General features: G+C 40.4%; 1 protein-coding gene across 1 annotated transcript in view; it reads left to right on the top strand. All coding sequences in view use genetic code 11, as the record gives it.

The window, feature by feature from the left end:
* Positions 1 to 3,148: 3,148 nt before the first annotated feature.
* The window catches only part of EGR_07109 (Ras-specific guanine nucleotide-releasing factor), a gene marked incomplete at both ends in the record, with an annotated part of 45,656 nt that continues 26,376 nt past the window's right edge, over positions 3,149 to 22,428 (top strand). Inside the window, 8 exons of the mRNA XM_024496358.1 lie at positions 3,149 to 3,280; positions 4,550 to 4,656; positions 9,499 to 9,646; positions 10,692 to 10,769; positions 13,684 to 13,937; positions 15,410 to 15,476; positions 15,577 to 15,685; positions 21,950 to 22,143. Coding sequence (XP_024349199.1) covers positions 3,149 to 3,280; positions 4,550 to 4,656; positions 9,499 to 9,646; positions 10,692 to 10,769; positions 13,684 to 13,937; positions 15,410 to 15,476; positions 15,577 to 15,685; positions 21,950 to 22,143 — 1,089 coding nt within the window. The remainder of the gene's footprint in view (positions 3,281 to 4,549; positions 4,657 to 9,498; positions 9,647 to 10,691; positions 10,770 to 13,683; positions 13,938 to 15,409; positions 15,477 to 15,576; positions 15,686 to 21,949; positions 22,144 to 22,428) is intronic.

Raw genomic sequence — 22,428 nt, 5'->3', positions numbered from 1 at the left:
TTCGCACTTAAAAAGTGTTGGTAAAACACCTGCCTGAATTGTGGGTGAAATATTTTGGATGCCTAGCAGCGTAGTCCCTCGGATCTGATAAGTGTTGATCCTTACCAGGTAGAAGCGTCCTCCGTCGACTTTGAAATGTCCATTTTTGATTATACAACTTCAATTGTTTACTAATATCGTAGCAATTTTACACGAAATTTCTGTAAAATCTTTACCACGTCACATCCGCTTGGGTTAAGAAACCAAAAAAGAGTTTTTTTCCACCCACAAAGGTCCACCATTTAGGCAATCCAACCTTATAATTAAATCAAAGTACTTTAAAAAGCGTATTTATTAGTCTACCTGTAAATCTTATCTTTAATTTTGAGCATTTCCTCCGTCATTGTATCCCCTCTCCCGCTATCCCTACCCCATCCTCTCACTGTATCCCTGTTTCCGCCGGTTCCTGTTTCCGTTCGCTTATCCTGCTTTTTTACTCAGATTTGGAACATTTAATTCTGCTCAATTTTTCACTTTTTAAAGGCAAACACTTCGAGTGAATTTTTTAAGTCTCGTGAATCTTGGCTGCCATTCTATTTTCTCTATGTGATAACAAAAATAGGCGAAGGTTTTATTGTTCAGGTTTGCTTGCTTTACCTACTTTAAAAGCGAAGTGAACAGATTAATTTAAAGGCAGTTAGAAAATGGTTTAAAGTTTTTGAGGCTACAGCTACTAAGATTATACAATTTTCAACCTTTTATAAGCATTAAATACCGTGAGCTGATGATGCGTTCTTTCCCCTTTACACTCTCATAATCTTAAGCGATTACCTAATGTATTTGGCGACATTGGAGGTACTACGGACACCTTTTTATGGACGGGAATAAAAGTCCTTTATGGGCCAATTTTGACATTATAAAGGAATTTACTTTCTACTAAATGAAAATGGAACTATTTAATCATTTTCTTGATGATAGAAAGGATATCCGAGATCGACTGACTTGTGGAAGCTGTGCTACTCGACATAGTCTACAGGATGCCGATATCTTTACGACCGATACAAGCGCAGTTCACTTACCTTGCAACAAAGGCTAGAGAGGATAGCCAAGCTACGATGGCCGGCTATTTATGGAAGAAAAATTCATTCTCTGGGAAGTGGCAACAACGGTAAGTCGTTCACTGTAACTACTTATGATTCTAATTAAGTAGTACGCGTATTTGCACATAGGTGTAGGTGTAAAAGAGTAAATAGACCCTACAAGGAAAATTGGGGCTTAAAACTTATGAGTGGAAAGGATAGGCGCTTCCAGGTAAAATACTCTGCACATCTGTACTTTTCTGTACATTTCTCTCCACTACCTAAAACACAGCTTTAAGGTTGGAGGGCTTCGCACCAGGATTGAAGCACTTTGCGACACATAGCCCCTCCAACACTTCCCTACGGCCAGTGTAAATTAGCTTTTAAAGATGTAAGTATGTGTCAGCTATTGTGTTCGCTGTTCTCACGGGAGGTTTCGTCTCTGATGTCATCATAAGTCAGATTACGCGTCAGTCATGAGCCTTGGATAAGACGTTTCACTAGTCAGTTTCCCTATCTTGGGAATGACTGCCATGATGGTGTAATAACAGCGTAGGCACTGCTACTCGAACTGTCATCGACAGACGGAAAGAGAGAAATACGATCATCAATGAGGTCTTTATGGTTTTCATGTGTCATAAAGCTAAACGACTGAACATGCACAGTAAATTTCAGTAGCCTCGAAGTTGCCAATTCAGAAAGGAGAAGTGTGTCCACGAAACTAGTGTCCGATGACAAGCGATAATTCTTTGGATTTAAGGGTTATTGGCGTAAATAATGGGAAAATTAAACATTCCAATACCGCTAGCTTGCATTTAGTCTGGTCGAAATTAAGTAGTATAGCTTAATTTGTCCAAAGTGGACTAGAGACGACTGTATTTTCTGCTAAGAGAGATGCGACTATACTACTGATATAAGTATTTGAGATAGGTGGCATATGCAGAACGAGAACAAAGGATAAAAAAATTGGGGAAACCCTGAATCGACTAACACCAGACGTAAAACTATTGCAAAACCCCTCCTCTAACCAACCGTGTTTTTTTGATTTACCCCCCCTTCCCAAAGTTTGCCTTCCCAAAGTGTCCAATTTTTAACATGGAAAACAGAAAGTGGTTTGGATGATTTATCGTCGCAAAACACAAGGAAAAGCCAATTTGTTATATAAAAGGGAAAAAAAGAAAAAAGAGAAAAGGCTTTGTAAAGTGTGAAAATCCCCAATCATGAGATGCATTGTTCGCAGCGTTGAAGTAAATTCCCAAAATTATTTGAAAGGCAAAGAGGATTTAAAGCATAAATTTTTCTAAAAGCTGCTGCTTTGTGGAAGAAAACCAACCCGTAAGTGGCGTTGATACGCCCGAGTCATCTCCGTCTCTCTAATGGGACGAGGTGGGCCAAGGAATGTTTTATCCCCCCCCCCCCCGGCTGTGAGGAAGGTCTGGGTGGACACGGCTGCGGAGATGTGCCACCAGATCGCACACTTTGACCTCAAACTATTTATACAAACAAAAAGGAAGGATGATGAAATCTTGGATAAAGTAGTCCTTTCTGAACTGTACCATCAAAGCATTGGGATTGCTTTATGTTGGAGTCCATTTTGTCCCTCCTTATCTTTAAAAATCTGAAAAAAACCTTATCCCCAACCCCAGCCCCATTTGTTTCTAACTAATCCTTAATAAATAATCATGTTCTGCCCACAATTCTCCTTTTCCCATAAAAAGTGCATTTTTTATGATTTCCTGTGCGTCGGGGCTGTTTGAATAGTTTGTACCGCATTTCAAAGTCACTTTGTAGCGCAAAACTCTCTTCTGTGTTTACCAAACTGCGTGCGACTGCTGACGATAGCATTAAAAATAACTTTATCTACGTCAGCTACTTCGTTTTAATCCGTCCTGTATTTAAATGAGGTGCGTAAATCAAAATAAACTCGCCATTGAGACTCTGGATAGCGCGAATCACAAACTTGCAAAAGTATACAAGCGACCTCGCAATTTAAGATAACGGAATTTTGTTTAGTTTACATGCATAGTTGTACTAAAATGAGATGAACGGTTTGTCGTTTTGCCTCAAGATACTTTGTGCTCTACCAAAACATGCTTTTCCAATTCGAGTCGGATAAGTTGGACAAAGCGCCGTGTGGAATGGCGCTACTGGAGGGCTCCTACTGCGAGAAAACCCTCGTACTGCGGACCTCCCGCGACACGCGCATCGCACCGCAACACGATGTGAGTTTGTTTTAATTAATCAAATCAGTTAATCGGTAAGCGGGCGCCAACTTTCCACCACCCTACTGACAATGCGGCTCAGCGGACCAAATTTTGGTATATAAAGTAAGAAAGCCGCTGCAAGTTATTAGAAATACTTAAAGTATCTCCTAAAAGTGGTTCCTTGTTATTTATCAGATGACATATTTACAATTGGACTGATACTCCTTTATGCCAAAACGTAGCGGTGTGATCGAAGGCAGAGTGATTTCTCGCCAGGAGAATTTACTCCTAAAACCAACATTTACATCTGGCCACCGACCTGTACACCTTAAAAAGAATTATTTAATGGTAAAACACTTTTTTTGATGGAGTGCCTTCAGATGTGTGGAATCAAGCCAAATTCGAATAAAAAAAATTTGCGGATCTGAGACGGATGTCTGATTGAGTGAACGGGTTTGTTGGTGGAGGGAAGAAGGGGAGTGGGGCTCAATAAATGGTTGGATGGATGAGTGAATTCATATTTGGGAGGATGAGGAGATGGACGACTTGGCTGGCCAGACAAACGAATGAACAATCGGGTCAATAGACTGACAGATACATACACCCCTGATAGATGATTGGTTGGGAAATTAACACCTCATACCTGAATGGTTGGAGGGTAAGATTGATAAGTCATTTAGAAAGATGGAAATTTTAAGTAAATCAGAATAGTTCACTCAATTTTAGCATCCATTATGAATCATGCTATTAGTATTTTCAGTATTAGTAAAAATCTAATTAGTTTGTCGAAAGATTTTCACAATTTAACCAAAGTTGTGATGCGGCAGATCTCGTTTTTATTTTTGGAATATCAGGACTACGAGAAAACACAATTTCTAAAATACTGCCTGATCAATTATTTAAAAAACCTCTGCTTTCCTTGCCACAACAATTTTAATTAAGTTCTGTGAAAATAACCCTAAGCATTTGTTGTGGCAACGTGACTACCGACAACAAAAGTTAGAAATAAAATATATAACGAAAAACTCCGTTTTTTATAAACAAAAAAGCTTTTATGGTATTTGCTCTAAAGAACCCGTAATTTTAAGCAAATGTGTAGAGACTACGTTTAGAAGTAACCAGTTGAGTACATTATGCTACTATTAATTTAACAGTCAAATTAGTAGCATTAACTAATGATGCAAATGTGGGCCAGTACGAAAAAGACCAAAGCTGAATGCAAGAACGCTTAACAATTAAAGAAGTGATACCTTTTTTACTGTCCTTTTCACATCGGATGCGCTTCAGCACTGCTTCACCATCTGCTGTTTGCCGAAACGCAAGAAGTACTACGAGCTGCGAGCGGACAGTGAGGAGAAATGCGACGACTGGGTTGCAGCCATTCGAGGTGCAAGGTGAGCAAATAGGTTTTTAAAAAAGTTGGTCATAAAACCTAAAAAATACTATTTAATTGCTTAAAAAGGCATATTATGCACCTGAAAAAATCCCAAAAAATGGGCATATTAGATACTACTGAATTATGGGTAAAAGTAGAAAGTTATAATTAGAAATCCAGTCTTTATGAACGCTTGGCTTTTCTTTTGAATTAAGGCATTTCGTCAAAATCTGTAGGACAAATTTTTGGGATGGGTGTGGCTTTTTTCTCTTCAAGCAGATTGTGCAGTAAGAACGTCAAAGAAACTTGTATTTTTCGTTTGCAATTTTTTCATTTTTTTGAAAACTTTTACATTTGAATTAAAATTTTATAGTTTTTTGAACAGTTTAAGGATAAATTGTTCAAGATTCGTGAAAATGGAAGATTATCAAAGAGCCAGTTGTGCACAGGCCACTTCTGATCTTGGGCTTCACATTACCATTCAGCGCTCTTGATCATTCTCCTGTGATGTCCGTCGAAAAGTTGATATTAAAATAAAAAAGTATTAGTCTGTAAATGTTAACAAAGGCAGCGAAAAATTTAACCGAAACCTTCATGAAGCCTTTTTTTGATTCTGAAGGAATGAGAAATCGGATAGTAGCCAAGGATTTGCAGGCGTTGAATTACATTATACGGGTCGGACAGTGCGTCACAACAAACGCATTCCATACATCAATCATTTGACGTAGTAATATCCACCCAAATGCAACGCTGCTTAGTAAAAGATATCGTTTAATGTAAAGTTGATAGAACTCACCCGCCTCATCCATTCCACCTTGTCACTGCTCCACCGTCTCACTTCCACCTGTTCCATTCTATTCACATGTTTCAGGTGTGGTGAAGGCATCACCCACTTGTGTGTGTTTTATGTGCCTCCGTATAAGTGTATGCAGGTGACTCCATATTAGATGCTATCAAATCACTTACGTTGAGTGTGGCCCCACTGCCTGACCGCCTTCAAGTGGTGAAGATTGAGACCCTATTTGTTGGCAGTAACGTCAGATCGCGCCATCCACAGCAGAGTTCTCCCCCTGTGTGAGTGATACATGATGACTAGCCAGGGAAGGGAAAGTGGTGGCAGACTTGTATCAGGATGTTTTGTCATTGTGGTCAATGTGGAGATGGAAGAAATCACTTGTGATTATATCACAGGCCAGCCACACCACAAAGGAGGAAAGTGTGTTGCTAGCGTAGGGAAAGATAAGGTGTCTAAGAAAATGGGTTCCGAGGACGTCAGTAGGATGCGAGCTCTAACGGATGGTTCTTGTAAGATATGCGTGATGACCCATCCAGGTAAAGAAGTACTGATCCATCGTTTTGTGGTTTTCCAAAAACCAAGATGGCGTTTTCGATTGGATTCTCCTTCATGTTGGCAAAGAAGTGGATGTAGTCTTTCCTTTGTAATGTTTTAATATATAGGCGGCAAATGCTTCAGTAGTACTAATCCCCCCTCCCTATATTTTATAATTTCTTACGCCAAATACTGGCATAATTTGTCAAAAATATGTTTGAGAATCTATTTTAAATTTTAAGAACGTTGGAAATGCTCAAATATAAACTAGATTTCCATTTTGTCGCCATTTGTCATGATCACCTAAAGGAATTTGGAACAATAAATCAAGTTTAATAGTGTCCCATTTTGGATACGATTTTACCAAAAAAATTGCGTTTACTTTTAAGCTTAAAACTTTTTCTTTTAAAGTAAAATCCAGTTTAATTGAAGTTTTGATTGGAATGCACAAAACTACCCGAAGGTGGACTACTTTGCTCCCCATCTCCAGTGGGTTGGTGCTGCTGACCGAATGATCAGTCTTTCCTAAATCACCTCCACTTTTGCATTAATAAGTAATTTTTATTTATATTTTTCTCTTTAGTAAAACTCGTTTACATTCTTTTTCATAAAGTTGATTTCCGCCTCTTTTTAAGAGGTTCTCATTGAAGGCGGCATTGCCTGTAGCTGCGGCAGGGCAAAGCATAAATCCCTTTGATGCCTTTTAACCCACAGATGGGACCTAGGTCATTAAAAATGTTCTTTTTCTTCTGCTATTTAATCCTCATATTAAATAAGCAGGCCATAAAGCCCCCATTACGCCCGTTTAGTTGAATTGTTTGCCTATTCCAACTATGCAATTCTACCCCTACCTCATTGATACGAGGTCTCTAGAGGACATCCGAAGCAGTATCGCCATGGGACTCAAAGCAAAAAAGGACATCGTGGTGTTACAGTTCAAAATGTTGCAAATTGTAGGCCTTAGTATTTAATTCTGTCCCGAATCCATTAAAGGTTAGTCGAGGTTAGGACTGACCTATCAACGCTCTCATGAGCTACGTCAGGTCGCTGGCCTGTGCAGCTAAGTCCGCCTAGCTATTAAATCATGCTTTGGACCCACATATTTTATTGTTCGACCAGTGATTTTATTTTCATACCCTTAGATAGCATAATAGCTCCAGTGGTTTCGTAAAGAAAGGTAAATAACCTGAGGAGGCTCCTCCAGCCACCTTGATCGTTGGCATTAACAGCATTTCGGCCTATTATCTATCCCCAGGCATACAGACAGGCAAGTGAAAGCTCACGAATCCCACCTTTTGGCCAAAAGCACACTTCCAACTGTCTTCGTTTCCCAACCGATCACTTCTGATTTCCGGATGTCGAAAAGAGTGACCTAAATTGATTCCAAAAAAACAAGGGTGAGGTGAGACGGTGCCTCATTCACTCCCTACTATTCAATTGTGTGGTGAAGATTTTGTATGATTAAGTCCTGGAGAGGATTAGAGCGTGAAGTCCTATAAAATCCTTTACAAATATGGCTTTCTTTCCATTTTGACCTATTTATTGTTTCTGGTTGATTGGGATAGGTTTAGTCCATATTTACTGCGTCTGCAGTCCGCCAAAAACACACGCAGCTTGCAAATCCAGTCTCCTGAGTATAATATGATACGCGACCCAGTAGTGCGGGATGGAATGTAACTGGATCTTTTGGAAAAACTCAGTAATATGTTCATTCGCTATTGCTCATCATGAAGCAGCTAGTCAGTCAGAAGGCGAACCACGGAAAAGGATACATTAAATCTTTATAAAGTAAGTGGAAGAAGTGGGGAAAATGGGATGTGATGCGCAATTCTTCCGCCTCCGCCACGAATGCTTTAGTTAATGCAGATGAGCCGAGCATGTCGAACTTTGCACCAAGTTGTCTTGATGCGACCAGCGCCTGTCATTACTGCCCAGATTAAAATAAAGTTCTTTAAGATCGCAAAAATAGTGTTTTCCTGTTTTTAGTGTAGCTTATTTGATAATTCATCGCAAAAATTAAACTTTTACACTACTTCTAGGTGCACCTTGATCCGACGTCGGTCTTTGCCAAACGTGGTACCAAGAATTTCATGAGAACAACAGTGCGGTATCTTGCGGTGTTTAGCTCATTTGAGGTTAAGCATTGTTCGATGGCTTTGGTCAAAGAATGGAAATTGTTGGGACTGAATTCTTTAAGACGAAACAGGTAATGCCGCGGGATGGATGCATCCCACTCACCGATCGGAGATGGTGGAATTTTTAGCCTTGAAGAAACGCTGTTCAGTAAAGGACGTCGACTAATGTGAAGTTTACCAAACTAACCCGCCTCCTTCATTCCACCTTGCTACTGCTCCATCGTCTCACTTCTGTCCAGGAGCGCGTTCCACTTCACCTGCTCCTAAGCCTAACCATGCTAAAGATGTAGAACTATGCTGCTTCTCTTTGACATTCTCCCAAAATGTTCAACCCAACAACGCATTGTGCCTTTATTTTATTTCTGGATTAGTTAAAATCTTTTTACAAGAAAATTAAGCCATATTTCAATCATCGCTTATGTATCTCACAAACTGGTTGGATTTATTTATGCGACATGCTCGGTTTGGTACGAGGAGTCGAGATGAATCCAGCTAGAGGCCGTAAGAAGGGCTGAAAAATAAGTTATAAAAAAAACACCAGTTTTTAAAAAAACGTGTAGCAAATTCATCTTCATCTTCATTCTTTACGGTTCCTTGGTACAATTCCACCTTCATCTGCTTATACTATACTCTGTTAAGTACCCCTTCAAAGTGGCCTAGCCACAAGCGGATGCTACGAAATCTGAATAGCGAGAGATGTCAAGGCTCACGTAAACTAACATTTTGATGCACTGATAATGTTCTGTTTCCTGAGTTGGACGAGAGCGCAGATTAATACCTTGCAAAGTTTCTCCTTTTATTTACTTCGCATAGCCGGCATTGAGATGATGTTTTTACAATGAGGGCATTTGTCTTCCCTTGTCATGCTTCCATTTACTTTGTAGCCATCTAAATGCACTAAAGATTATCATGAAGCTTTATTGGGACGGTGCTTGTTTCAATCACATATTTTACTACATCGGCCCTTTGTTTGGATTGGCTATTACATGAGCCTCAGAGAAGTTCGCCTCCTGTCATGTTTATGGCTATTCAGGGTTAATTTTACCCTCTTTGAGTCTGATACAGTCATAATAACTTCAAAGAAGACGGGTCGTTTTGGGTCGTCTTTGCTTCTTGCGGGTGATAAAAAGGCACTGGACGATTAGAGGTAACTGCTGCTTCCATGATCCACAGAAAACCCTTTCCATAACACCAAAAAAGTCCACTAGAGTAAAGCATTACCTGTATAGCCCATCAGTTATCCCTGAAGAGGTTACGAGACGGTGTACGAAGAGCTTAAGCGATTTATGCCAAGTCGCAGACAAACGTAAACGGATTAGTGAAGTTAAGGACGCAATTCAAACAAAGTGCTATTCACCACATTTCTACCCTCTTATTTAAACTTTTTACCCCATAGATACTGCAGTGTAATTGAGTCCAGACAGGAGCTGAAGGAGAATCAGGCCTACCTGTTGCAGATCTTGGAAACAGAACGAAAGGCTAAACTGCAGTACCTTCAACAAACCGATGAGTTGGAAGCCGAAATAAAGAAGCTAAAAAACGAAGTAAGTAGACGAAAAGCATCTATGACGAAGCTAGACGTGGTCATTAGAATACTCACCACTGTGATTGCCTCCACGATGTGTGTTGGAAGCGACGACTTAATTTAGAAAGCAGTGGCTCTACAACTAACCAATGATGGGATAATTTATAGATAAAGGGGAGATCTGGTGCTTGGGGCATTCAAGAGCCCTGTTTACTAAAACGTCAGGGGTTATATAAAAATATTTTTCATCAGTTCTGTATCCATTCATCAATTAGTTCAAAATATGGAAGTTAGGCAACCTACGGTCGATTATTCCCTGTTGATCCGTCAAAGACTTACCTATCCATGATCTAGCCAATCGGTCATATTAACTCCTATCAAGACCTTCAGCTTCAAACCCTTCTTGATTTGGCCGACGATTTCATGATGACTTCCTACTGTGCATTCAGTTGAAGCATCCAAAACGTTTGCTAGTACAATTTATTAGGCGGCTATCGTGTCACTTAGGGAAATACCTCGCACCCTAATTTTATTCAAATGACTAAGTCGTAATACTTTGTGAGATTTCCTTTACAATTTGACAAAACCATCAGATTTGGAATTAAATTAAATGGTAAAAAATTGTGTCTTACTCCTAAAAATTGCCTCCAGAATTCCACTTTTCGGATTTGCTAAGCCTAATACACAATAGGTGTGTTGTTCTGGCACGTGAAAGCCTTCTGCATCACCAGGACCCATTTGACTGATGCACTTACAAGGGAAGGAAGTAAAAAAATGTTTCAATGAGACCGAAAAAAGTGACAGGTGTAAAATACAATGGAAAAACTGACTTAACTACAAAAAAGCTCCTCTTTTTTAATATCGAAATAACATTTGCCTCTTTAATAAAGCCGAATTTTTGCACGACTGCATTGGAGGTGGAGAACAATCAGGTGTGTCTAGAAGGGACGTCAATTCCTGCTGCCATCATCGACTTCCCAAAGGAGGGAGATTAAAAAACTCCTATGCGTTTTTGACGTGGAGTATTGCCCTATTATTTATTCACCACTGTTTGCTTGCTCCAGCTCAACGCCATTGCTCCGGCCAAGCCAAGCAAGAGCATGTCCATGGAGGAATCTGACCAACTGCGCAAAATCAAGAAGGTAAATGTTATGCGTCTAAATGTTTTTGACACTGTGGATGTTCATTCTCCGCCTTTTTGGAGGCTGTAAATATTGTTCTTTTGGAGGGGTGGGTGTCAGGTACCCACTCCCTCCTTTATCCGGTTGACTGACTCTGTAGATCGGTAGTAAGATTTATTAATCTTATGCAAAAGTGAGGGCAAAAATTGTCCTCTGCTTTTGCTTTCCGCAATACGCAGGTCATCGTGAAAAAAAGAGTAGGTGAGTTAAAGGACGAGTTTGTGTCGGGAGCGCCAATTCATCCTCAACGGTATGTGCGCATATAGTCGGGGGGGGGGGGGGGGTGACGAAAGGCCTTCCTCTCTCTTGCTCCCTCTCCTGAGATGCCAGCAATGTATTAAATTGACAGCTGGATAAGCAAGAGAACTGACCAAGGAGATTTGATTCGTCACGTTTTGATTTGTAGCACTAAAGTTGGTGCTGAAACAGACGCCAAGAGAAGGGTACACCTATAGGCACTGGGATGTCGCAACCACATACCCATTTATCTACATTAAACAATCATGCAACACTAGCAACCAAAAAGACAACTTCTGTGCGTAAAAGGTGACCAACAAGACAAAAGGGGCTTCACTTTTTTGCAAATGAAGAGACAAAGTGGTGCAGAGATGCCGCCTAATCCATTCAGCCCCATTGTTGGGTTTTTCACCTTTTTTAACCTTTAATCATTCCCAAAAGGATTTATATGGAATGCGCAAAATGAAGTAAACCCAATAAGAAGTAAAAATTTGTGAAAGTTACATTTGGCGCTTTGTATTCCCTGGGTCTCTGATGTGTTTAAGGAGACCGGAAAAAAAGCACTTTTTGAAGAAGCATAAATCTCCCCTTAAACAGGAAATGGCAGCCCAGTAAATGAATGGCCTTTTGCCGGGGGTTTGAGAATGCAGAAGGCACAAAAAAAGCGATAAAAATACCAAACGTTAGACAATCTTATTGGCACATTACCCTTGCTTTTCACCATCCCCTCACTAAGCATCTGATTGGCTGCCGTCACAATCACCTCAATTGACCCGAAGGGAGGATGGAGGAGGAGGGGTTGAGCACAAAGCATGGTCATCATGTCAAACGATGATTATTTTAGCAAATAAAGCAGTTTTGTTTTACTGAGGTTTGGTTCTTTTAAAAAGCCTCGTATAAACCGAATGGAAGGCATTGAAAACTAACACTCCTCCTTTAAGGAAAAAACCTCGGCTTTTCTTTCGCTTTTCGATAGCTAATTACCTTTAAGCAATATGCGTTATTTTCGTATTTCTCTTTAATTTACAAAACCGACTCATACCACTCCTTAGGGCATTTGAGGCATAAAGCTTTAGGTATTTGCATTTTGTCCCGCAAATCCTTATGCCCTACACCTTTCATTTACCGGATAAGGTCAAAACTAATCATGACTTGTTAAGTAGCTGGCTGAAATAAAGAAACACATTCGGCGATTTCCTGGAATCTTTGTGATTGCTTTGCAATATAGGAACTCACTGCCGGTCTAAATGCAACACAAAACGATCAGCCAACCATTTATCTATTATTTTTGGGAAATAGTCATGAATTATACCATAGAACATTTACCAATAAACATAATTCCCTTGTTTAGAAATGCACTCGCATATTTATTAAAATTAAATCTTCGTGAGCATCTTTCCATGTTTTTTTGGTCATGGAATGGTACTCTTCTTACCACCGAGGAGCAATGCCGCCACCTATATTTTACGAAATTTAAAAGCTCTAGTGGTCCTCTTTTACGTATATTCCTTTGGCTCCAAAAACCAAAATATAGAATAGAAATTTTTTAAGGAATTAAAAAAATTTTTGTAAACATTTTACTGCTTTATATCCTGTTCACGTAGAAGGTGTGTGCGTGCATCAAGCCAGCGATTTGAGGAAACTCATACATGTCTATCAAAAGTGTTTCATTTTATGCAATAGCCTATTACTCACAGTTCATAACGCCAGAATGGCCCAACGAACCGCACTTGCAACATGTGGCTCGCTTTTGTGATGCAAAAATGGGAGCTAAACTTTTTGACTTGGCATGGAGACACACTACTTATTAGTACCTTAAGTAGCTTTTCACCTTAAGCTGTTCCACGCTTAAAGCACTGTTACAATAGGCACCAATTTTCACAAGTCTTTCAAAAATAACCACTGGCACTTAGAACATTAGTCTACCAAATGCTTTTCAACCTTAAAACCTCTGTATTTTTCTTTCTCAAAATGCGTTTTTACACCAACGTCTTTTGGCGATGTCGCACACTTTAAGGTCCACACGGCATTAAAAACTGCGGCTGAAAATAAGTTATTTTTCTTGTATAAATCTAATACAACAATTTTAAGAACATTTTAGGTTAAAACCGACTTATTTTAGTAGGTAAAGTGTTCCATACTTCAGCTGTTACTATTCTCTTTCTTTAGAGATGAATCAAACTCTAAAATGAAAAGGAGACAAAAATTACCTTTTCCGTAGAACAACATGACATTTTTTAAGGCAGTAAGAGGTGACTTTGCCCCAATACACAATGCGGCATAAATAGCGTTAGGTCAATTTCTCCCTCTTTCTCCTTCTCTTCAAATGACCGAGGCAGCCTCCGTTGGGGATGATATTGCTCCACCTTGTGACAAAAACATTGAAAGAATTTCGGCTTTCTAACGTCAAAATTGCTTTTTTCCCTAAACTTGTGGGTCAATTTTAAAAACTTTTTAGGCAGACGACTCCGGAAATAATTTATCTAGAAGGTAAAGGGAAACTGGTAGGCTAAGCGCCATCAAATATCACTAACTACGTCCCCAGATGTACTTTGTAGGAGACTCCTAACGCTTAAAACCTTCTCAAAACTTTTCATTTCGTAAAATACGACAGGTCTGGTCTTTTTTGTTCACCAAGGTTCAGTCATTTCTTCGTGGTTGGCTATGCCGACGGCGATGGAAACACATCGTGGAGGAGTACCTCCTCTCACCTCACGCGGAATCAATGCGAAAACGCAACTCCATCGTCTTCAAGCTGTTTGAAGGGGAGGAGGAATATGTTCAACAACTAATCACTCTTGTTACCTGCTTCCTCCGACCATTCAGAATGGCGGCCAGCTCAAAGAAACCCATAATAACACATGAGGATGTGAACTCTATCTACTTAAATGTGTAAGTAGCGTGTCGCCTTGGTCAAGTAGACTAATCAAGGAATAACGATACCGCATTTAATCTTGAGACCAGATTTCTGTTAAGTTTGGCAGCATTTTAACTGTTTAGCTTTAGGAAAAGAGTTTACCACCAATGCTTCTGTCTGAAATACATTCATCCTCTGGCGTGTTCTTCAGAATTATGGTGTCGGTAGTGATTGGATCATTTAAAAGTGTCAACCGCTTGTCAGACAACTTAATGCAAGTCTGTTTTGCCATCAGTTTGACATTCCAAGTCCCCTCTACACTCGCGACAGGTAGTACTTGCTTAGGGAAAGCTTTATTCTAAACACACGCAAGGGGAAAGGCAGAGAGGAGCTGCTGGATCCGACTAACATGCTCACTTTCCTATTTGTTTAAGAGTTTCTTGCTCTATTCTTGAGTCGAGTAAAAAAATTTAACATCTACAGTGAGTCCTATCCACTAATGCATATTCGGAAACCTTTTTATTGCCTGTTCTTGGAATTTTATCTTTTTACCTGTCAATTCAAGCTCATATCCAGTACCCAGACCAAGTAATCAGACTTGATAACCGCTTGGGGGGAAAATTTTTGGACGTATAATTTGTTTTGTTATTGACAGAAGTAGCGTAAAAGGCGACGTCATAAAGTCAGGCCAATAAATGATACCATGGGGACTTAGAACCTCACGCAGTTTGACCTACCCCACAAACAAATATCATCTTGTTTGTTAAAATACAAGCATCTTTTGTTTGCACATTAACTCTTATTTAAGGCCTCAGAATTAACTAGACTTCTGACTTTATTTGAAGTCGACAAAATGGTAATGTTGTAGCCTGGACTGGGCTGCATGGGCGTCAGCCTATGCGTGGGGACTAGCGTGGCGCACTGTGACTCCTCCAAAGACAAGGAGATATTGCATCCAAGGGGAGTGTTTATCCAAAAATATGTATAGGTGTATATTCCGCTGATAGCAGGACTAGGGCTACTGGCTTGGCCCATGGCACAGCTCACTCGGAGATGGTAAAATCCTGGGGACCCAAAGTGGCCCCCTTTACTAAAACCGGGAAATAAATAAACCTCAAACGTATTACCTACTCCCTCTCCTCTTTCGAGCGTCGCCCTCAGCGCTCCCTTTGATCAGTCTTTCCCGTCAGCCATCACTCAAAGAAAAACGCTCGTAAGCTAACCGCGCTAGTTACCGAATTTTAATGCATTTGAGGAGATACTTGACCGCAAAGTCACTGATTGCACCTTGCAATTCCACCGGATCTGGAGTTCCGTCCTGTACTTGAATTGGAACGTGCTGGCCATCGCGCGTATCCATAGCGAGTCGTGGGAATATTGGCCTCAAGGCGGTCATGTAACAAAGAACGGGCTCGAACAAGGTTTCGTAGGGATAGGGTTTCGCGTCTGTCCCTTCTTGCCACGCTGTTATCACTTTGGAGCTGCCCAGCTGTATCTGCCTGGTCAGATTCTGTCCAGCTAGTAGGGAAGTTAAGGAGGCATCGTGTGTTTGCATATTTGATGTCTCTACCCAGGTAAGTTAGGCAGATCTGCTTCTTTTGTTTGTAACTATCCTACAAAATACGGGACTAGGTAGTTACTGAAGATAGACGTCATTTTCAGTCCTTCCCTTAGGGCCGCCCTCGATCCTCCCATCCGCTTCATATGTACTTCTTTCTTCCCGCTAATGATAACCATCCAGCGGTTAAAGTACGGATAGATGTCCTCCTCCTCGAGACCTCCAGTGGGTCATAGCGCTGGCGGCATGGCTAGGGGGCCAGCCCATCCGGCGAAGGTTTAATGACGGAGCATCTAGTCGATCCTTTACTAAAACTGAGAGTTAACAAAATAACCAACATACCATACTAGGAAATAAATTCATGCATTATTGTTGAACATGGATGGAGGAAACAGCTTTTCGACTAGTTTTAGAGCATTATTTTACACATTTGGTACTTTTTTGAAGGGTTTGACTGTGAGGCAGTTTAGCAACACATTTTTGGTATCATTGCAGCCTCTTTTAGGTCACCAAAATATCCCATGCAACTGTTTGTGTAGCTGAACAATTAATTGTCTTAAAGTTATAAGAAAAACGCAATCTCAGCCCTTTAGAATGCCTTTTTATAAGTCGTTTCTCCTCTTTATGTTATAATTCTACCTGATGAAAATGCTATGTCCAAATGTGTGAACCCCGTGTGAAAAGGTCCACAACAATTGCTATTCAAATCAAGTCCTCTTCTTCTTTTCATAAAAAAAGAATCCCCTTATTGTCTCATGTTTTGATTTTTGTGCTTTTCTTTTGTAAAAGGGGAGAAACTAGATACCTCTAAGGGATGTGGAACTTCGGCTTATTTGTACTGTTCCACTCCGGTGGGAGCGCATATGACAAAACTTTTCATCAAATTTTGGATAAAAAAGGTAAAAAATTAAGAGCTCGTAGTCATTATAGCTCTTTAGATAAAATTTTATTTTTTTCCACTGCAAGTACATTATTTTAAAGTTTTGGCTTTTGATTGATCTTTTATTTTCTTTCTTCTTTTTTTAGGGAAACGCTAATGTTTTTGCACCAAATTTTCGTACAAGGATTGAGGCGAAAAATGGAGAACTGGCCAACTCTCAAATTGGGTAGGTCATATCTTTATGCCATTTTTTTGCAAAACTTCCTCCCCACCTTATTTCAATTACTTGTGATTGCACAAAATTTTATAAAGCGTCTGGTGTCGGTTACCACCTAAGCATTGTCGGACAAATAAACTCCTTATGGATGCGTTAAACCGTTGATGAGCGGTCTTATTACTTTTCCAGAGATTAAAGAGTAATTTTGCCCCAAACTGTTTGTGGAGTTTCGACTTGCAAAAGTTGTAATGAGGCAATTCCCTGTGTCAAAGGTGCCCCCCTTCCGGCGTGGAGGGTTCTCCAATGCGCCGTAGCCATGGGAGGAAGCCATTATTTTAGGCGAGCGTACAACGTGCAGGAAATAAACAGCCTGAATGGCTAAAAGAACATTAAATTTCAATATCATATAGTCACACAGACACTATTAACAGAAATTATTTCTTCCAAGTGAGAGTGTTGTTATTTTATTTGTCTCATCCAGTCGAATATAGGGTTTACCAAACGGTGTTGATTCCGTCCACGTTTTTAGTAACCAGGCAGTTTGTCTGCGTGATTAACTGTGGAATGGCTGTTAGGCTGTTACTAACCCGAACTCTACTATACATTAGTGAGTAGTATGTGCCCTCTTACCACTTGCTACGATTTCGGGGAAGATTTAAGGCGCTACAGCATCGACTACAAATACTTGTTATATGCCATTCAATAAATAATTTTTATTGTCATTCCTCTAGGCGATTTGAACACCTTGAATAATTTTTATAAAACGCCCCGAGGTTGAGGAGACAGGTGAGACGCAGCGACTTTGGCGTTCCTTTTTTGTCAACTCAAAAGAAACGGCTGACGAAATTAAAGGTGCCTTCTAAGTAGATTGTGCAAATAAATGTAAGCTGGTAGTACCAAATTCTAGGAAGAAAGTTATGTCATCTTGGCTTTGGGTAAATCTTCTCGTGATGCAGTAGATCTTGAGGATATTTTCCCAAAGGTCTAAGTAAAATGGCTCCCTTTAAGTGCACAAATCCGCTGACATTTTATTCCAATCAAATCTGCATTGCCACGCTGAAGAGGAGGAAGTAAACGAAGACTTAAACAGGCTTTGTATTTGTTCGCCGAATTTCCTCCCTCACCACAGAGCAAATCCAAAATGAGACCTGCAGGAAGTCGCCTTTTTACACCAAAAGGCACGGACTTCCCTAGCAGCAAAAAGTGGAGGAAGGAGGAATGCTGTGTGACCTATTGGAGCAACGAAAAAGGCTTCGTCGGTTCCTGGAAGTGGATTAGTTGCTCCAAGTAGTAAGTAAGTCGCCTGAACAGTGCATGAAATTCCGTTGAAAAGAAAGAGGCACAAGAGTAGAATTTCTGCGATTTTCTGGAGGTTAATAATCGGGTCCAGTCCTAGACCCACCCATTTTCTGTCTCATTTGTATTTTGTATCTGTTATATATCAAGAAAGGTGACAAGCACCTCAGTTCCTGAGACCTGTGTTGTCTTGTCAAAGTATGACATCCTTCTAATTGATTGGCTAGGGCTGGGTGTTCTAGAACAGGATTTTTTTCCCCGCTTTCGATTTGGATCGTAACAATTGGACAATTTCGTCCCCATCCCACCAGACAATCACACACTGCGTGACCTGGAAGTGCGGAGTGAGGACGGGTGTGGCAGTTATGGATGCGCAAAGTTTGGGTCGTTTACTGAAAGAGCATTTGAATGGAAGGACAGTCTGACCTCACCGGTTAGTCTGCAAACGATTCACAGGATAGCACCAGGAAGTGTGAAGCGAATTGGGAGTTCTTGAAGGCTCATTTCACCTGTTGACCTACTTGAAATTCAGTTACTAACTTTCCACCGCAACCTTCCTATCTGATAGGAGTATGAATGAGTTATTTTCTCCCTCACAGTTTGTTGTGCCATAAAGTCATTCCTATCACGTCATTCACAGTCTGAGTTAAACAGTGGTAATGCAGAAGGGGGTTAACTTAAGCATAACACATCAATCTTTCGGCGATGCCTTTCTGGAAACAAGTCATTAAACTACTCCACTTTGTCTTGTTCTGCCCTCTTACCCTTCTCCTATCCTAGCTAACAGGAGTTAGAACGTGACAAGTGGAGAAACCCTAAATTTTATCCACCCACTTCATCTGACACCTTAACGTGAGGGTCCAGACCTTTCACTCACTCATCCGTTCCAACTGGAGCACACGCTTTACCATACGTCAATGAGGAAAAAACACTTACCTTTGAGATTTTGGCCTCGGATTAGGAAATATTGGTGTCACATATATGTGACGCAGATGGAGGACGAGGTAATGCTACTCTAACTCAGTATGAATTTCTACTCATTGCTCGATAAAAAAACACCCGGTCATTGCCAGAGGCCTGATCGATTGTAAAGGGCTTAAAGAGCGGATTTTCGTATTGCTTCACTTGCTAAAAAGAAAATGTGATAATGGGAGATTTTATTTGTCCACTTTCGTGTCGGAGGGGACCGTGATAAGGAGATTTGTTGTACCACGTCATCAACTCTACCTCATTCCAGGGCATCACATTAGTCTCTTCTCTCTGATTGTTGATTGCCTACCCAAATGTATGGGGACAAAAACTTCGAACAGCGGTCCTTAGCCCTTTGACCTTGAAGAGGGTAGCTGACGGATCAAGAATGCGAGCCTTTTGGCACACTGTCAATTGTCGAACAGCTTATGGCGTCACAGGAGTGGATATTTTTAATGGCTGATTTTTTTACCAGTTCAATAAAACTTTATTTTTGGGCATTTTACAAAAAGTCATCCTGATTAAAGTACTACAAATGTACGCATCGTGTGCATTTAAAGGGCAAATTTTCAAAGAATTGACAAATGGAAGGAGTGAAATCTCTTGTCATTGAATACAATTCATGGAATAACATTAAGAAATCTGACAAGTGAAATAAGATTTCGCCAAAATGGTGTCACTAAGGTGGAGGGCTTAATGGGCTTGCACGTTCGTGTTCATTTTAGAGTGGTGTGCCCGTAAATTTCAGGCTATTTATCACCATAATCCCAGAAAAAATAAATTAAAATATGCTTTCCTAAAACCGTAGATCACTAGAGACCCAGAAAATCTTATTATTTTATGGAGAAAATTTGGAGTCTCCGAAGTGCATGCTTCCTACTTGGTCGCTTAAAAAATGAGCAGTATTTTTTCATGGTTACATTTCCCCCATAACCGACCAAGTCTTCGGGGTTATTGACTAAACAGCGCAGTTTTACACAGTTTTAACTAATAATTCACAATTTTTGGACAGGTCTATCGCAAAACAAAAGTGGATAATCATATAAAAAACATCTGTTTGGCCTCCTGAGTTCCAACCTGGCCCTTTGAGGCTTAAACTGCGGTTGACCTTGCCTGGGGATTGGATTGTTAACAAGAGGTGTCTTTTTTGTGTAGCCTATTTATGCAGCAACATTTTAATGAGTTTAAATTCTCAGGGGAATAATTTGACGTCCTTGTCACTTCATCCGCTAGGTGTAGTCCACGACTAGTGGGTATACCTCTCACATTTACTAATCTACTTCATTTTGTAGTAGTTTCTTTATTTTATTTAGACAAATCCAGTTGTAATTGTTTGTTTGGAGAAACTCAAAATTTTAATCTTGAGCAGGGGGCATTTTACTGACATGTGACAGACCTAAGTCGACATGTGTCACTGCAGTTGGAGGCAGTGTGTTCCACGTTCTTAAGGAAAGTTATCTCTTCCCACGACTTTTGGTTTCTTTTTAATCAAGAAATATGACTCGGCCTTATCCTGCTTTCTCTTGGACTTTTGTCAGAACGTCAGAACATGTAAGATGTGCTAGTTACTGGTGCGATCATGACCCTTCATATGTGGGCACAATGAAACGGATCTGGGGTTGCAAAGTGAAAGTAGGTAAGGTCAAGGCCACCAAAGTGGTGGGTGAAACTCGCCTGAAAACTGCTGACTCACAGACAGGTGTGGTGGACCAAATATGGTCAGGTGTTTGGCCGACTTGGGGTACATTGTTGATGGGGTGTCAACACACAAATCACTCCACTAAGGCGGCGTCACGTGTAGGAGACGGCTCCATCATGAAAAATTAGGCGTCGACATAAATTGAAGCAAAGGGACATTAACAAGGGAAGTGAAAACTTTTCTTTTTTCCCAGCAAGAGCGATAATGAAAGGCATAAGTTTGTGACTACGTCAACCTAAAAAATTCTTACACCAATTGGCTCCATGTGCATTAACAACAGACGCTCCAACAATTTGTTGGCCTTCACCATCCGTCCGCTGAGTCATAATGTGAAATGACCTCTTTGTATTAACCTTTTCTGTCCTTTTATTCGTGAGTAGATGCACCCCCGAGAATGGGACTTAGGGAGGCATCCCTTCAGCCTCCGCTTCATCCTCCGCCTTTCCTCCAAGGTCTAAGTCATCTACTTACACCAGACAGGAAGGCGGTCTGTTGTGTAGGCTAAGTGGCATAAAAAGATGTGGCTGGGATCAGGTTTAATTTTTTGCTTTTGGTGCACTAAAAATGTCGGGGTCTTATCCCTAACCACGATGGCACTCCTCTTGACAAATTAATTATCCAGGAAATTTGTGTCGCTTTAAAACTTCGCCCTTAGATTTTAATTTTTCCGGACAAAACTTGGGTCAGGACCAATTTTGGGTTAATGAAACGTCTACATCCTAAAACCACATTGAAAAGGAATATACTTAAAACGTTTCTTAATTTGACCTCCTTCATTGAGGCGACTCATTTAGTTGTTTGCTTTCCGACGATTAATGAGTAATTAACAAACAAATTTGAGAAAATGATTTATGTTTTTGTTTGAGCACAAAATTTTGCCTTGTTTGCATTTTTGAAAAGAAAAAATTTTGAACTGCTGAACAAAGCGGTGGATTTTTGGCGCTAAAGTAGCGAAGAAAGTCCATACGTGGCGGAGGGGATATATCGTCGGTGCTAAATAAAAGTCGTCCCTCTGACACCATTTCATTAGCTCTGAATCGCGCATTCTCGGTACAGTTGAGTCGTCCACTTAGTGGGCAGAATTTTGAAGTGTTGCGCACTCCTCAGCAGTCACATAATTTCCGGCTGTCTGCTGCGCTCTCTTTTACAATTTATGGGAAACAATAAAAATAATTAAAAAAGGCTGTGCCTCACGGAGTCTGGAAGTCAAAAGGGTGCACTTATACAACATCTGTGGTTATGTTTGCACATGGTAACATTTAACAGGGAGTAATAACGGCAATAGATGCAGAGACGGTTTATCTGTCCAGCGGTTTACGGCCCCTAATTTTTTTGGATCGACTGCTTTAACTGTTTAAATAAAACTCTATCACCCTCCACTAATAGCAACTTGTCAGTGACATCCTCTTTTGATCATTTAATCCACAGGCGATCTCTTTGATATGTTGCTGCCAATGCTGGGCGTCTATCAGGAATACGTGCGCAATCATCACTATTCTCTTCAAGTCCTGGCCGAGTATAAATTGAAGGAGGAGTTCACCCGGGCGTTGAAGAGATGCGAGGAGAAATCGCAATGCGAGGGAAGATCGATTGAATCCTTCCTCACCACTCCTATGTATCAGGTACGCTGGTATTGTCTACTTAATTAGGGTATCAGTAGCTTGTCCTCTTTTGGCTGAGCTGTCTAAAATTCTATCAGCTAAATTTTTAGATATTTGGGGAGCAAATACTAGTTTTTATTTAACATAATAGGAGTAAGCTAAGACTAATGACTTTTCAAAATTTGGCTCTTTAAACGGCCTGAACTTTCCGATGATTGTCATCTCTGACACTGTGCTTAATCAAGATGCTGTTAATGCTATCGCAAACTAGTCGCAAAGTAATTTGAGAAAATAAAAAATAATCTA

Source organism: Echinococcus granulosus, assembly GCF_000524195.1.
Source record: "Echinococcus granulosus chromosome Unknown EG_S00070, whole genome shotgun sequence".
NCBI lineage: Eukaryota > Metazoa > Platyhelminthes > Cestoda > Cyclophyllidea > Taeniidae > Echinococcus > Echinococcus granulosus.
Note: the sequence above shows the minus strand (reverse complement) of the source record. Positions and strands in the feature narration are given on the sequence as shown.